At 50.4% G+C, this 14436-nt stretch overlaps 3 protein-coding genes across 3 annotated transcripts; 2 read left to right on the top strand and 1 right to left on the bottom strand.

Moving 5' to 3' along the window:
• Nucleotides 1-41: 41 nt before the first annotated feature.
• CSUI_007188 (morn repeat-containing protein) lies at nucleotides 42-1583 on the top strand (the record flags this gene model as incomplete). The annotated part of the gene is made up of 3 exons (XM_068067338.1): nucleotides 42-315; nucleotides 470-603; nucleotides 1244-1583. 3 exons carry the CDS (start codon nucleotides 42-44, stop codon nucleotides 1493-1495), a joined length of 660 nt encoding a protein of 219 aa, XP_067920686.1. The 3' UTR covers nucleotides 1496-1583.
• Nucleotides 1584-1993: 410 nt separating this feature from the next.
• Nucleotides 1994-7257, bottom strand: CSUI_007187 (subunit of proteaseome activator). Its single transcript, XM_068067337.1, has 7 exons — nucleotides 6074-7257; nucleotides 5328-5459; nucleotides 4793-4897; nucleotides 4358-4518; nucleotides 3709-3763; nucleotides 3324-3422; nucleotides 1994-3061 (listed from the first exon to the last, which is right to left on the bottom strand). Exons 1-7 carry the CDS (start codon nucleotides 6257-6259, stop codon nucleotides 3002-3004), a joined length of 798 nt encoding a protein of 265 aa, XP_067920685.1. The 5' UTR covers nucleotides 6260-7257; the 3' UTR covers nucleotides 1994-3001.
• A 3357-nt stretch (nucleotides 7258-10614) lies between these two features.
• CSUI_007186 (uncharacterized protein) lies at nucleotides 10615-13780 on the top strand (the record flags this gene model as incomplete). Its single annotated transcript, XM_068067336.1, has 2 exons — nucleotides 10615-12002; nucleotides 13511-13780. A coding segment is annotated over one exon (252 nt), but the record flags the coding sequence as incomplete, so codon positions are not given.
• Nucleotides 13781-14436: the final 656 nt, after the last annotated feature.

Here is a 14436-nt window from a genome sequence, read left to right as displayed (position 1 = left end):
GTCCCCCACTCGCTAATCAATAGTATCGGAGTTCCGTGAGAATGGCCAACACAGACGCGGATGATACTGCTGGGGGACCTTACACTTTCACCCTTCCAGATGGGAGCACCCTGACGTCCCCGGGCACGTACACAGGAAAAGCGAGTGTACAATACACCAACGGCGATTCCTACGAAGGCGAGTACGTGAATGGGAAGAAGGAAGGAAAAGGAGTGTACACATATAGAAATGGTGACAAGTTTGAAGGACAATATAGAGATAACAAAAGAACCGGTTTGGGCAGGATCGATTACTCTGAAGGAGGCTTTTACCACGGTAAGCTTTTCAGGTTGGCTCGCATGCGTAACTTGACTATCAGGCACAGCGCTTACGAAAAACGAAAGCCAGTGAGTGTAACACGTCAAAGCCTTAGAGAAAAGCAAAGAATGGTTGGTGGTGCCTGCGCACGACTGCGTTTCTTTTCTCCAAGGCAACTTCGAAGACGGTAAGAGGTCGGGAGAAGGAACACGACGGTACGCCAATGGTGACATCTACTACGGTCTTTGGCTGAATGGCAAACACAATGGCGAAGGGACCTACATCTTCAACACTACAAAATACAAGGTAAACTGCCTGGAAAGCCGTCGCACAGAAGCACTCGCAACGCCGTGCTACTTTGTCGCGACAGACATTCAATTCTTGAAGAAAAAGCTTCTCTCCGGAACTTCCCTCCGCTAGTCGCATTTCGGGAGTCATTATATGTCCTCTGTCTCTACGCTCCTTTCACGGACGTGCTTCCACGTGCAAAGCGGAGCTGCAGGGGAGGCTGTTGAGCTCAGACTACACACACCCTGATCCAGTTCACCGCTTCCTTGAATTTAGTTCGTGCAGTCATCACTTCGAAGGCAGCTCGAGAAAGGCCTGACTTTTTGGCGTACCCTCCAATCAGGGAGTTGCCCCCTGTTCGTTGGTTCACGCCACTGGTCTCCTCTTCCTGTATCTCCGAAGCCCGGTAGCGCCGCTTAGGATCGAAGTCCTATGCTTTGCTTCGATGAGCCTCTCAATTCAGAGTGCCTTCCTAACTGCGCCTGCCTGGGCGAAAACGTCACAGCTTACGCGTCACTGACTATAACTTATATCCGGGGCTTGTCTTCCACATGTTTGGACGTCAGATATGTGGCTGAAGTTAGACTGATTCTCCCGCCGCGCGACCCCGCAAAGGGGATCATCCCACACTTGCGCTTCTTTTTTTCTGGCATCTCAGCTCATTGGCAAATGGAAGGACGGTGCCCTGCTGGAGGGACGGTGGGTATGGCGTAATGGGACAACTTTTGAGGGGACGTTCACAATGAACAAACCCGACGGCCCAGGCCACTGGATCTTCTCAAATGGAACGAGGGTGCAAGGCACATACTCTCAGAGAGTCTTGCCGGTCGACGACGCTCCCGATGATGACCCTCAACCCGCTCAACGGATTGACATTCAGTGGTTGACTTCTGGTATCTCCGCAGCATGAGGGTAGTTCGTGAATCTTCTTTCATGTATTACAGCAGTTCATTTCTCTCAGAAAACCAAACAGGTTGACGGCGTGGCCAAAGACGCGAAAGCTCAGTCACAGGAAGAGATGCGCTTTCTTCGAAGTTCCTTCAGGCGCCAGTAGCCTACCTACCCTTCCTGGCAGTGAATCTTGGATAGCGGGAACTGCCGCTTCGGCTTCCGCAGGATTGTTGTCGTGCGGAACCGTCTGTTTCTCTAATTCTCTACGGGCGCAAGAGTCTTTCTACAATGAAGCCCGACTGTCTGTGATCCCGTGTGAGGGGGTAGCAGCTGCACGATCTTCAGTTTCTTTCTGAGGCCAAGGGGACGTTCATCGCTGCTGTCCTTGCCATGCCTCAACTTTCTTTGCCATTTCAAGCAGAACGTGACTAAATGCCTTCCACCACATACTAAACAGCTTTGCCATACTCCGACAGGCGACCGTGTCCACAAAAGGAACCGTTTGCTCCTTTCAACTAGACGGTCGAACAAGCAGAAGAGATTATTGACAGGTTATTTCCAAAGTAACACTAGAGTGTACACACGGGGAGATAGAGATCTTACTTCGCAACGCCGACGCGAGCGAGACAGACAGACAGGCGGCGAGCCAAGCAATCACTGCACGCCAAGAAAGAGACTGAGCGCTCGGTTAAGCACAACCCGAGGGTGTTCAGAGCTCATGCCCGTAAGACAAAAAAGTTTCAAGAGGCGCAAGCCTCTTCTCAACAAAGGAACAGAAAGCCCGGAGCGAACCTAATGAAGTGCTCCCCTCCCTTAAGAAAGTTGTACGAGAGTCACGCTCCCCGAACACTCCAGAGGAAGTGAGAGGTGACGGCGCTGGGTACTCCATGAGGATACGTTAACCATAAAATAAACGACGCACCGGCACCGTCTGAATCCTATACTGCGCAGTCGCTGTTGTCTTCCCCGCCACAGAGAAATCTTTTCCTTCGCCTCTTTTGTGTTCTGATCGGTTCGTAGTGTTTCAGTTCTAGTCTGTCGTCGATGAATCACCCCGCCATTTCTCCTCTCCGTGTCATTACGCAACTGCCTGAGTGACGTCACCCGGCGCCTCTATTCTCTAATCCATCCTGTCAGCATTACCTCAGCTAGCTGCATGCATCACAAATCCCTACCCCTCTCATCCACCTCCGTCAAAAAACGTGACGACCTACCTTCTGTTTCGCACAACTCAGTCTCCACCAGCTAGCTCTGCCTACCCGCTAGGTGTCTTTTCAAGAATCACCTCATTAGTATGAATCACCGAAAGCATGAAAAATCTCAGGCCCTTTCACAAAAAGAAACCATCGGGTTCTCCCTGCCTTCATTAAAGCTCCTTCCTTCACCACTACCATAAAGACAGCGGCACTGAAACAAGCAGGAACTCCGTAGTGAGTCCCACATAGATCAACAACCGCCACCGATCTGATGGATCCTGTCAAAGACGCCTCTCCCTCGTCTTCTTCTCTCAAATGAAGATCACTCACTAAAACGTCATTCGGCTCCTAGTGTCTTCATTCTTTGGCTTCACGACTTTCTCCCAGTTCTAAGAGAAACACACAACAAGACAGACAGACAGACAACGGTAGGGAGATCGTTGTACGTAGACGCATAGAGATAGTAGTCGACGAGGGAAAGCGAACAAGCTGCACATCCGAAGAGGAGAGAAACGCTCTCAGCCAAGGCGCTTTTGCGCGAAGGGGTTCAGCTGCCGTCAGACCTTCTACTGCGGAACAACTCCGCCATTGATAGATGCTAAAAAGAGGGCAAGATAGTGGAGAGGGAAACCGTTGACTAGTAAAGGATACCTTGCAGAGAAGATCGTAGAGCATGGAATAGTTATTCCTCATATCAACCTTTGTGAACTTCACATGAAGGAGTTCCTTTTCGTCCAGCTCGCGAATCGCCTGCAAGGAAGGAGAAATCCCGCACAGAAAAGGATGACTTATGACCAGAGTCAACAAGCCAGAATGTCGAGAAGATCTACGATCGCCTCAATATAAAACAGAGAGGAGAGAAACAGACGATGCTAGATGAAGAAGCAAGGAATACTACTTAGTACACATGAGTGACTAACTACCTAGTGAGAAAGATGCCATCCATCCGAAACTGATCGTCATACCGGGAGTAGCGATGGTGTCCTCGGGTGTATCTCCGACTGAGGTCCTCCCTCAACACTCCAGGTGTACGTACCTCCCAGTAATCTCCAACGTTCGGATACTTGAGAACCTTCGTCGACAGCTTGGCTCTGTACGGACAGATAGGAAGCAAGGTCCTCACTCACCATCACCTTAGCAGAGAAGGGAGAAAGAAGTCTGTATACGAGAGGATGGGTGCTAATGAACCGTAAGCGAGAATCCTTTCTACCAGTCTCGGGGTGTATGTACAGTGTTTACTACAACAGATCTGCAAATGCATGGAGCTACCTTTTCACTACATAAACCATCCAACAACGGACCGATCCTACAGATACCTTCTCATCCTTCTTCAGTCAGTCACTCCTTGCGGAGACACAACGCGGCATCACAGAGAGCCACACTGAAAGGAGCTGCATGGCTGCATGGACAGCTGACGCCCCCTTGTACAGGTCACGATAAAAGAACCCCACACACACACACTATATATATAAATATATCCATACAAGTATACAAACTCTATTCTCAATGCCTGGATCTCCCCTGCGTCTACTCTCCATTCTCTTCGCCTGTCTAAGCCCCTTCCTTCCTTACATATACGAGTGCGAACGTCGTCATTGCATCCAAACGGTCCCACTCACCTCCGTTGTGTATGTACAGGGGACACATGTATCCGTGTATACGCATATTTATATATATATATATACCTGGCCATGTAGTATTTGAAGATCGCATCATAGAGGTTGAAGGCCCAGTCTTCGACGCGTGCGAGCTCCTGAATAGCTTCCTCTTGGATTCCTACGCCGAAGTTATTGCCGTCCTCTATGCGGGGGACATTCAGTTGGATCCATAGCTTCACTTGGCCTAGCTGTATGTACATCCAACATAGAACGACATGCCACCCACGTAGCCGAAAGAAGCAAAAGACGAAGAAGCCGCCGAAAAGAAAAAGAACTTCTTCCACACCAGGACGCAGGCGTCACGAAGAAGAAGAAGAGACCGTCGATCGGGGAACTTCATCCCGTAGCACAAGTAAGAATGATAGAAGAAGAAGAAAAGAAGAATGAGAGGTTTTCTTGATGGAGAGAGAGAGACGAGACCCCCTCCTGTTGATGGAGCACATCATAGAGCTAGAAACTTACTGTCTCTATCAGATCGGCAGCATCTTTCTTGAGATCCTCCAGTTGCTCGCATATAAGCTCATGTCGAGGCATCACGTGGGTATAGCACATACGCCCGTCATCCAACTGCACAGAAGAAAAGGGAGAAGAAGAAGAAGAAGTGAGAAGTCACTGTGTGGGGAAAAACATGTGCAATAAGCCTGAGGGAGTCGACTGGGGATATGTAGCCGAGGAGAGGCGAAGAGGCACACGAAGGAACGGCAAGAAGTGAAAGAAACAGCAATAGATCACTACAGTGGATACGCGAGATCGACAGGGGAAGTCAACTGCCATGTATAGAGATGAAGAAAGACAAAGAAGAAGGACAGAGAAAAAGGAGACGAGAAAGATGAAACAATAGATTCCTGTAGGACATATGCGTAAGACACATGGTATAGGCTTTCATATACACTCAACAAGCCCGCATGACACAGGGAGAAAGAAGAAGGAAAAGTCGTTTCAAAAAAGGAGTTCTAAAAATGACAGGAGAAGAGAAAAGGAAAAAGGAATTCCTCACTCTGATGCGTTTGCCCGGTGGGAGAGTTTTATGATCCGAGGTACTCGAAGTCTGTTTTGACTGTGCTTCTCCATCCTGAAGAGTGCTTGTAGAGTCCTTCGTAGGTAGGAGCGTACCCATCTCATTGACATTCTGTACGTACGGTTTAGAGGCAAACAGACGATAGTCACCATCAATGAGGAAGACAACTTTCCCTTCGTCATTGATGACGTCTCTGTGTGGACTACAGGAGGTGTGACATAGAAGCTCTAAAGCTGATACTTGACTGAGTACTTTACTGACTGTCCCAACAATACCGTATAGACAGTAGTTCATATTCCCAGTGCCGTGCCCCTTCTCACACAGAAAAGAGAGAGTGTATCTACACGAGATGATGAGAATGCGGCGGGTGGCTCGCCGTCCGCTCGGAGGTTACTCCTACAGAATGCAGACTAGAGAAAGTCCACCCCGGTCCCCTCGCGGTGCGTCTGCCTCAACATAAAATGCGAAGAATGCTAAGCTAAGCCTACGAGAGCAGAAAAGACCATTCATTCGTCTAGAATGTAATTCAATACGGAGAAAGAAGATAGGCAGGCAGACGTTTACTTCACTCATGTAGTGGACGATGCTTTTTGAGTGAAGAAGAGCTCATGGAGAGAAGTATGATTAGATCTCACTGACATGAGTTATGCACTGCGGGAGTTGAAGATCATTCGTACATTCAGCCTCGTGGTGATAGAACATCCTCCTTTGTATAGCTCACTCACTGTCTGGCTGTTGAAGTGAAGAATTTTCTTTGGGATGCGGTCCTTTAGAGAAATAACAGCCTGGCGTGTGAGATCTTTCTTGAATTGCTCGTACTCCTTCTTCACATTCTGATCAGATGGCTCCAGTTTATCCATCTTTTCTAGCCCAGCCGCAGCCAGGGAGTTCAGCACCGACGCGGACGTCATCTTGATAAAGCCGTGATCTCTCCGTTTCACAAGTCTCACCCGCAGGAATCTCAGAGGTGCTTCGCTCCGACAGCACAAGACTCGACTGACGCGCTCACGCTTGCTGGCTTGTGATGAGACTACCTTTCGTGACCGTGTGGCCCAGGCGGCTGGCGAAGATATGTGAAAGGAAAGCAGGGTAATTAGAGACAACACAGAGCTGTCACGAGGACTCAAAAGCCTTTTACGAAGAGACGTCGCGAATTCGGGAGACTGCTGCAGAACTACTCACAGTGAGCGAGCAGGAGGAAACACCCCGTCAAAAGAGCAAATCAGAAGACAACGGAATCGGTGGCACGGATCAACAGCCTGATCTTATCCACTGCTCACGCGGGAACAAAAGAAAGAAAGACGCAATACCTAGCACCACAGACGAGTATGACTAGTGATCAGATAGACGGGGGGACTTCACGGAAAGAAAGCTCTTGACGTTCACTCTTTTTCTCTAGGGGAAAGAGGCTCCACACTTCTCTAGGAAGTAAGTTCTTGCTTCTGAGGTAGTGAGTCTGAGGGAAGACTCCGGGGAAGATCCTCAACTGACGCAGACAAGGAAAATCGCTAACAGCACGAGGAAGTCAGCGCGACATGTGGGCCGGAGGGTTCATGAGAGAACAGAGCAACAGACGATTCGGCCTTCCAAATTCCACAGGCGACGGCCCCGGACCGAACACTGAGACTTCCGACCTTCTTATTCTAATTCCATGCAGACGGCCAACTTTACGGAATGACGACGCGCTGACAGCAACGGGAGAGCACTGGGAGCATGCAGCGCGAAAGTACCAGTAGTAGTCGTTGTCCGTATGCGGAGAAAGACCATCAAAGAACACAGCGACAGGACAAGGGAGGGAAGACAAGAAAAGACGGGAGTCTATCACAACGGCAACCACGGGCCGCAGTTTCACCTGGATGGCAGCCAGGAAACGAGCAGCAGGCGCCTGAAGGTCTCCACTAATCAAAAGTATTGCACTGGGGAGATGAAGGCTGGGATGCGAAGACGAAGATCGATGGGTAGGTAGGCCGGCCACCGCGCAAAGGAGACCTCAGGTTGTTGGCTGTGCAGACGCTTCGTATTCTTGCGATGCTGCATTGGTGGTACACGAAGGTGCCTTTCTGTAGGTTACTCTTTGCGTCGGAGATTCACTTTACTTAGGGAACGAGGACCCTCCAGCTGTGCGGGGCGTGTAGGACTGAGAAAATGTGGCTGGGACTGACGCCTCTCGGGTGACCGACTCCCACGAGAAACACGTAAGCATGGTACATACTACCAGCTCTCTGGTCTGCTGGGTCATAGATTGGCTGCAGTTATGACCGCTCTGAGCTAAGCAGCTCGCGGAGTATGCTTAAGGGATATTGCTAACTGACTTTCATCATAAGGACCTCCGAAGACGACACACATCAAACTTTGCTGACACGCTCGTCTTCGGACAGCGAAAGACACGTCCCACAATGGCGAGAGAGGTTTCCAGATACAGGATTGGAGGACACGATCGGTAGAAAGACTGCCCTCGTTCTTCTTTGCCTCAAGAAAATCTGACCATTCTAAAGCATTAGATTACGCAACCTTCATGAGGCGGTGGGGACTATACCACCTTCGCAGACAACTATCAGTAGGATAAGTGATCCGGCAAGATGCACCAAACAAGAATACCGTAGAGTACTGCGGAAGAAAAACAAAACCTACGATTACAGCTGAGCGCTCCTGCTGCGACGCAACATGAAGAAGAGTCTTTATCGCTTATACGGCTTTTTAACTGTGACATTCGTAGACCTTCGCTGGACATCGCAAAGCAAAAAGATTCAGAGTACACACCAAATGCCCGGGGTAGCCAAAGACCTAAACTCAATTTATAGTCGGATGTTATCGAAAGGAAACGCACTGGCAGATACGAGAGTATCACTGAACAGCAGACTCCGCGCGGCGAGTGTCTGCACAGTCTTGGCCAAAGAGATACTGGCAAGACCTCCCTATCCCTCTCCGGATTTCGGGAAGCCTCAGCCCCCGGTTATGCTGCCAAGAAAACGTGCAACAGGCTTTCCACGTTGTGCCATAGGGGAAGGAGTCCTTCTGCTCTGCACCCCATCTAAAGTAAGCACCCCCCCACCGCTAACAACGAAGCTGAGGCGGCTCTGTTGTCCGTGCGACGTGACAGGCAACGAGGCTGTAATAGCTACTAGTACCCAGGAAGGATCGCACGCCCTCCATGCTGACAGGAAAGGGAGCAGTGGGTGTCGTCTCTGAAGGATCCAGCCTTCTACGTTTTGATGAATCTCAAATATCAGGTTTCCTCCCTGCACCAGCGTCTCTTCTGCGGCTGCAGGTGCATGTTGGCCTCTTGGATCTTCAAGAAGAAGGCTTCCGAGTAAGACAGATGGTTAGCGGACGTTTGGTTGAAGATGACCACATCGTCGGAGTATGCAAGTGCACAGACCCACTTCATCTCCCAAGCAGCCCATGATCCATTGCCGGGTGTCCGACGCAGCCAGCACCGAATGGCGTCCGAGTCCGCGACCCGGCAATCCGGCGTAGTGAGTGTGGAGACCTTGCGACTATCCCGATCGACGTCGGTTTGCCAACATGCGTCGAGAAAGTCAAACGCGACAAGCACTGAGTGCCCCGCTATTCTCGGCAGCACATTCAGTGCCTGATGTATTTGTGGCAGCGGGTATGGAGCGACCCACGTGACCTAATTCAGATCGAGGGTCGACGCAGAGGCAGTATTCGCATCCCGGCTGCGGCACAAGCACAGCAGTCCACGACTACTCTGACTCAGCCCGACAGACGGTAGTGCACAGGGTTATCACAGAAAGAAATTCTCTCTGCGCTTAGTTGCCCGTTTTCCTGCCACACTGTCGCGGCTAGGAGTACACGCTTCACCGCGGCCAAGAATCCGAAGACGGGCGGACAGTGTGATCGCACACACACCTTGCTTGCTCCCAGTACCTTCTCGCAGCGTAGCACCGGCTACAGGTTCGGGAGGTCCCCAGCATTGCGTAGATTGCCGGAGTTCTGTCGCATCCGGCAACACTTTTCACCGGGGCAACAGTTCGATCACGGTCGCCTTGACCGGCACAGCGGTGCAACGCCACTTCTGCTCTATTCACACGACGTCTGACCCTCCACCATTCCGTGGACAGCTTTCCATGTTGCAGAAAAGACCCTTAGCGTCACCACCTCGACGGCTGGTAGGTGGCGGATACGATAAGCAGCTGAGATGTCCCAGGTGGCGGTAGAAGCTCCACGGCGTGTGGAGGTTCGGCGGCGACGCGGCGGGGGAACTGGCGTTACGGTACAAGAAGCTAGACGTGCTCGGCAAGCAGAGAGTGTACCAGTGAACGTTCCCAAGGAAAGCGGATCTCGGACGACAGCTGACGAAGGTGCCGTTCCCAGGTAGGAGACGAGGGAGGTAAAAGTTCCTGTGCAGGCGACCACTTGAGTTCGCGTGCAAAACAGATGTGGTAGCTAGCAACTCTAACGGGGGAGATGGACCGTACACTCTAGTGGAAGACAGTTGTCCTCGTACGCGTGCGCGCTGCTTCGAACGCCCGAACAATACGGATGTGCAAGCGAAAGTGATTCTGTAGTGTAGCGCTGGCAGGATATGTTTTCTAGCGAGTCAAGGCACTAAGGAACCTTCGCGTATCAGGGGCCGCCTGCAGCCGCAACACAGGTGCAGATGCGTTCTTCTATGAAGTGCACGGAGGAATTCACTAACGCATTCCGCGGAGGGAATTCGTAGGCGCAATGGAGTCTACGCGAGTATAGTCCCAGATGCCGACGTTCGATCCTTCTACAAGCGCAAACCTCACGAGAAGCTATCTTTTACCAGCCTGTCTATCTCCCTCCCTTTTTCAAGGTATTTTACCTATATCCACTCTAACTCTGCCTCTTTGTTACTCATGACCTTTGTACGCACCCGTCGGCACAGAGGACTATCTTGATCTTATTGCTTGCCACGCTAGGCAGCGCCCGTGTGCGGCAAACAAAAAGGGGAGGGTGCGCGCACCCTAGAAGAAGGTGCCATGCTGTCCCGTGTGTGGGCTTTCCATCGTAGGGGCTTGTCAGGTTTGAAAAAAGTTTGCTCTACTTGTCCAAGGAGAGGTGAAGTGTTTCCCTTCATCCTTTCACACACGCCTGCCTGGTTCCGGGAGGAGACCCCGTACGGTGGATGTGTTCGTTCTCATGTATTAGCGGTAGAACGAACGGTCCGCGGCCTGTTGAGGGTTGCCGCATGCTACGGAGCAATGGGATGGATGCCTGATGGCTTGGAAGCATGTACGACACTGAAAGGCCATATTCCTCCGGCAGAGGCAGAGCGACTTCTTCAGAGGAAATTGGCTCTTCTTCGGAGGAGAACACACGTGCTTTCCCTCCATTCTTTCAACGAGAAACATACCCCGCCTGCCTTGACACCCCCACCACTGTTTTCTCCCATGGCAGGCGCCGGACCCTCCACTCTTTTTGTCAGACACACCCCCCTTTTCTCATGCATTGTTGAAGCATCATGGCGGCGAAACCAGGCCTCAGTCCCAGTGTACGTACACCGGGAACAAAGGAGCGTGTTTTGCTAGCATGGTGGGCCTGAACACGGAAGAAGGACCTTTTCAATTTCTTTCTGACCGGAGTCTTCGTGGAAGCTCCCACGAGAAGGCCGCAAGGGAGGACACTCTGACAGATTTCATGTCGTCGGTGCGCTTTTGCCCTCTTTGCTGAAGCCTACTTCTCTCCTGCTTCTCCTGCCCGACAGAGGTTCTCTCCCTTCGCGTTTCCTCGTTAGTCCGGCCATCTCTGCTCTTCTCGGAGCAAGCCTACCCTGCAGCGAAGGCGTTGCTGACTTTAATGTCTGTTGCTGGAAGAAGACCCCTTTCTCCTACCAGGAAATCTCGGAACCGACGGCGTTTTCCAGTTTCTCGTGTGTGTACCGGGTGTACGTACACCTGACAGATTATATAGGCTTCTCTTCTGCTCCTAAGTATGGCTCGGAATACTTGGTCACAACTAACACTGCCGCAGCCCTCGTCCTCATGCGGTGAAGTGCTGTGTGTGTGGCTACTTTTCTTCCCTTTCTTTCTTGCTACCAAAGAGGTACGCTTTTCCCCGCCTACTCCCTCTGTACGAGTCTCTCGACCGGGTCGTATCTGACGCCAGGCTCTCTCGTCTTCTCTCTCAACAAGGTCTCCGTAGTCTTCCACTATAGATTTCCACTCAGGCGGGGGTGCCCCCCGAGAACCAAGGTCCCGTCAACAACTCTTTCTCGTTTTTTCTTTGTGGTGGTGTATTGACAACCTGTACATGCTCTCTGGGCTAGGTGTACATACACCTCACACATGTCCCCGTCCCGTTAATATCTGTGAACATGCCACTTCTAGAGGGGCCGATTTTCCTTCCTCGAGTATCCATCCATCCATTCTCCTTCTTCTTCGAAATCGGTAGCTGCTCTGTTTCACCGACCTTCGCTGCCTTCATGGCACGGATGTGTCTTTAAAGAGAAGCAAAGCAAGGAGGGGATCTCTTGCGCAATTCTTTCTTTGGTATTCCACCCAGCAATGGCTGAGTGAATACGGTGTGTGAGAAGGAATCGTTCCTCGACTTCCTCTTTCTTTTAAAATGAGTTTAGATGACTTCAAGGCCGACCTCCTTCAGCAGGTCGTGCCCTTTCGTACAGCATCCCTAGATGCAAGGACAGCTGAAAAGCGTCTACGCCTGGTGAGCTCCTATCTCTTTCTTTCTCTCTTTCTCTACTTCTATGCATAACCACTGACACACTTTCTCTCCTGTCGTTCGTGTTGTTTCTTTGGTACGAGCTCTTCCATAGATGACAGGCAAGAGTGGATGCCCCCCCTAGCCAAAGTAGCGCACTCGTTCGTCTCCGGTTCGGTTGGTGGTGGCTACAAGGAAGGAAGAGAATAGCCTTAGCAGTTCCCCTGATGATGACGAGGAAGTTTTCTTTTCTCTCTCATGTATATTGAGTGCACGGACGCATGTGCCAAGAGACTAGCTCTCATTGTTTAAGCTCTCCACGTCTGCCTCCCACACGGAGCAGGGAAAGCGAAGAGCTTAGAGCCTCTCGCTTTCATGCTGGAGTTTCATTCACTCATCCATCCGTCTCTCACAGACACATACAAAACACACATTCACTTGAAGACGAGCATATCATCTCTGTCGCTGTCTGCGTGGTGCCACCTAGCATGCGCGTACATATACATATATATATACATATATATAGATAGATAGGCAGGTAGATAGGTTCATCTGTGCATGCTTTCAAGGATGTATGCGAGTATGGAGAATCACGAGGCAGTGTGAGTGTCGTACGGTAAGGGGATTCCTCCTGTCGAAGGGTATAGAGAGGCGCTGGCGTTAGACACATGGCAAGAGAGAAAGTTCCTCTAGAGAAAGAGTGACGAAGAGAACCCACAAAAAGGATACATGTCGAAAGAATTTGGATGCTGGTGACGAGAGAAGGAACACGAAGGGGGGAAGAAGGAAAAGTCTTAACAACGTCACTCATTCGAGGATCTCCCTATATATGTGTACGTGTGTGGACCTCAGAACATATGCGTAGCTCTCGTGGTCTCTGTCTATACGTTAGCTGTATCGTCTCTTTCCTTTGTATATCTTCGCCTGTATTAAAAAGGCGCGAACGCGCTTCTCGCCGTGCACATGTGCTTTTCTCTCTATATATAGATACGTGTGCCTGTACAAGCTTACATTCTCAACTCTATTAAGTAAGAGTCCGGTCTTTAGCATGTGTCATGAACGTCGGTCTTCTCTGAAGAGAGAGCACCGAGGGTTAGGTGTATCTCTGCTTGCGTGTGTGGTGTACATACACCACAGCGATCCTTTCTTTCTCCTTTTCTGATGGCGTATTTTTTCCTCCTCTTCTCTCTTTTCTCAACATCACACGGGAGAACTTTTTCATTCATAGAAGGGAGGCGAACTCATCCAACAGAGACTGCCTGGACCTTCCTTTTTCTTTCCCGGTCTTCAAGACTCTACTTCGTCATCCCAAGTGGACAGACGTCTATATATGACTAAGAGAGCCCATACACGCCATTTACACTTTCGACAACTATACGCTTATCATCATTTGCATCACCCTTGGCCTTGTCCTTTTTTCTTCGGTCTATCCATGACTTTCTTCTCTTGTTTCTCTCCCCCCTCTCCAGTCTTCCCTGCACTTGAACTTTGAAGTGTCTCTCCTTTCTGAACAGATTGAGAGATTAGGCGGAGGAACCTACGGCGATGTGTATAAAGCTGTCGACGAAGACGAAGAGAAGAATTCTTCCGAGGGAGAAGGAGGAGGAGAAGATGGTGCTACCTCTCGTTCTACTTCAACAGCTGCTGGAGTGACTCCCCCCCCGCAGGGTCGCTCCGGAGGTACGGAGAAGAAGAAGAAGAAGGAGAATGAAGAAGAAGAAGAGCAAGAAGGGAAAGAATCTCTTCTTCTCACTCTTTTTTGCATTTCTTTTCANNGAAGATGAAGAGAGCAAAGGAAGTCATTCCAACCCTAGGAAAGATCGCAAGTATTATGCGGTGAAGTATTACAAAGATGAAACTCGGACGGTGATGGAAGAAGGCGTCAGCTGTACGACTCTACGAGAGTTATCTGCTGTGGCTGTAAGTTCGAGACATGTCTCTCTGACCTTCCTAGTGAGAGATAGCATGCCGCTGCGCAACAGGTTCAAAGAGATATCTCTCTTCATATCTGACGGAGTGACAGGACAGGGGGGGATATGAGACCACGGGAGAGAAAAGAGAAACACGGCAGTCTCGTCTTGAAGGCCTTTGTCATCAGGTGTCTCCCTGGGGCACCTCTATGAGTCAGGCACGATGCATGTGTTAATAGGAGGACGGTATCTATGGGTGCTGCGATAGAACATACCCTTCTCCGGCACGAGAGACTAGTAGGACGCCCTTGCATGCAGTTTGCACATATGACTGATGGAGATGTTGGCTGAGTATGTCCCCGAGGCAAGAAGAAGGCCTCCTGTATAGACTGATACACAGCTAGAGAGTGGATATGCAACGGGATACGGAGGGGAATGATATGAGACCTGGGGAAAGAAAATACGAGATAAGTGATCTACCAAAGAAAGAGTCACCAAGGAGGTGTATATGCTATTTACCTTAGGCTGTA

This window comes from Cystoisospora suis (assembly GCF_002600585.1).
Source record: "Cystoisospora suis strain Wien I chromosome Unknown contig_3733, whole genome shotgun sequence".
Classification (NCBI taxonomy): domain Eukaryota; phylum Apicomplexa; class Conoidasida; order Eucoccidiorida; family Sarcocystidae; genus Cystoisospora; species Cystoisospora suis.
The sequence above is the reverse complement of the archived record's forward strand: the minus strand, read 5'-3'. Positions and strand labels throughout refer to the sequence as shown.

What these genes read in the sequence shown, in the direction of transcription:
- CSUI_007187 (XM_068067337.1), bottom strand. Translation starts at nt 6,259, where the DNA reads ATGACGTCCGCGTCGGTGCTGAACTCCCTGGCTGCGGCTGGGCTAGAA. An exon ending in CACCGGGCAAACGCATCAGA is followed by an intron (nt 4,898 to 5,327) that starts GTGAGGAATTCC and finishes TCTTCTGTGCAG; the next exon opens with TTGGATGACGGGCGTATGTG. An exon ending in ACGTTGGAGATTACTGGGAG is followed by an intron (nt 3,423 to 3,708) that starts GTACGTACACCT and finishes CCTTCCTTGCAG; the next exon opens with GCGATTCGCGAGCTGGACGA.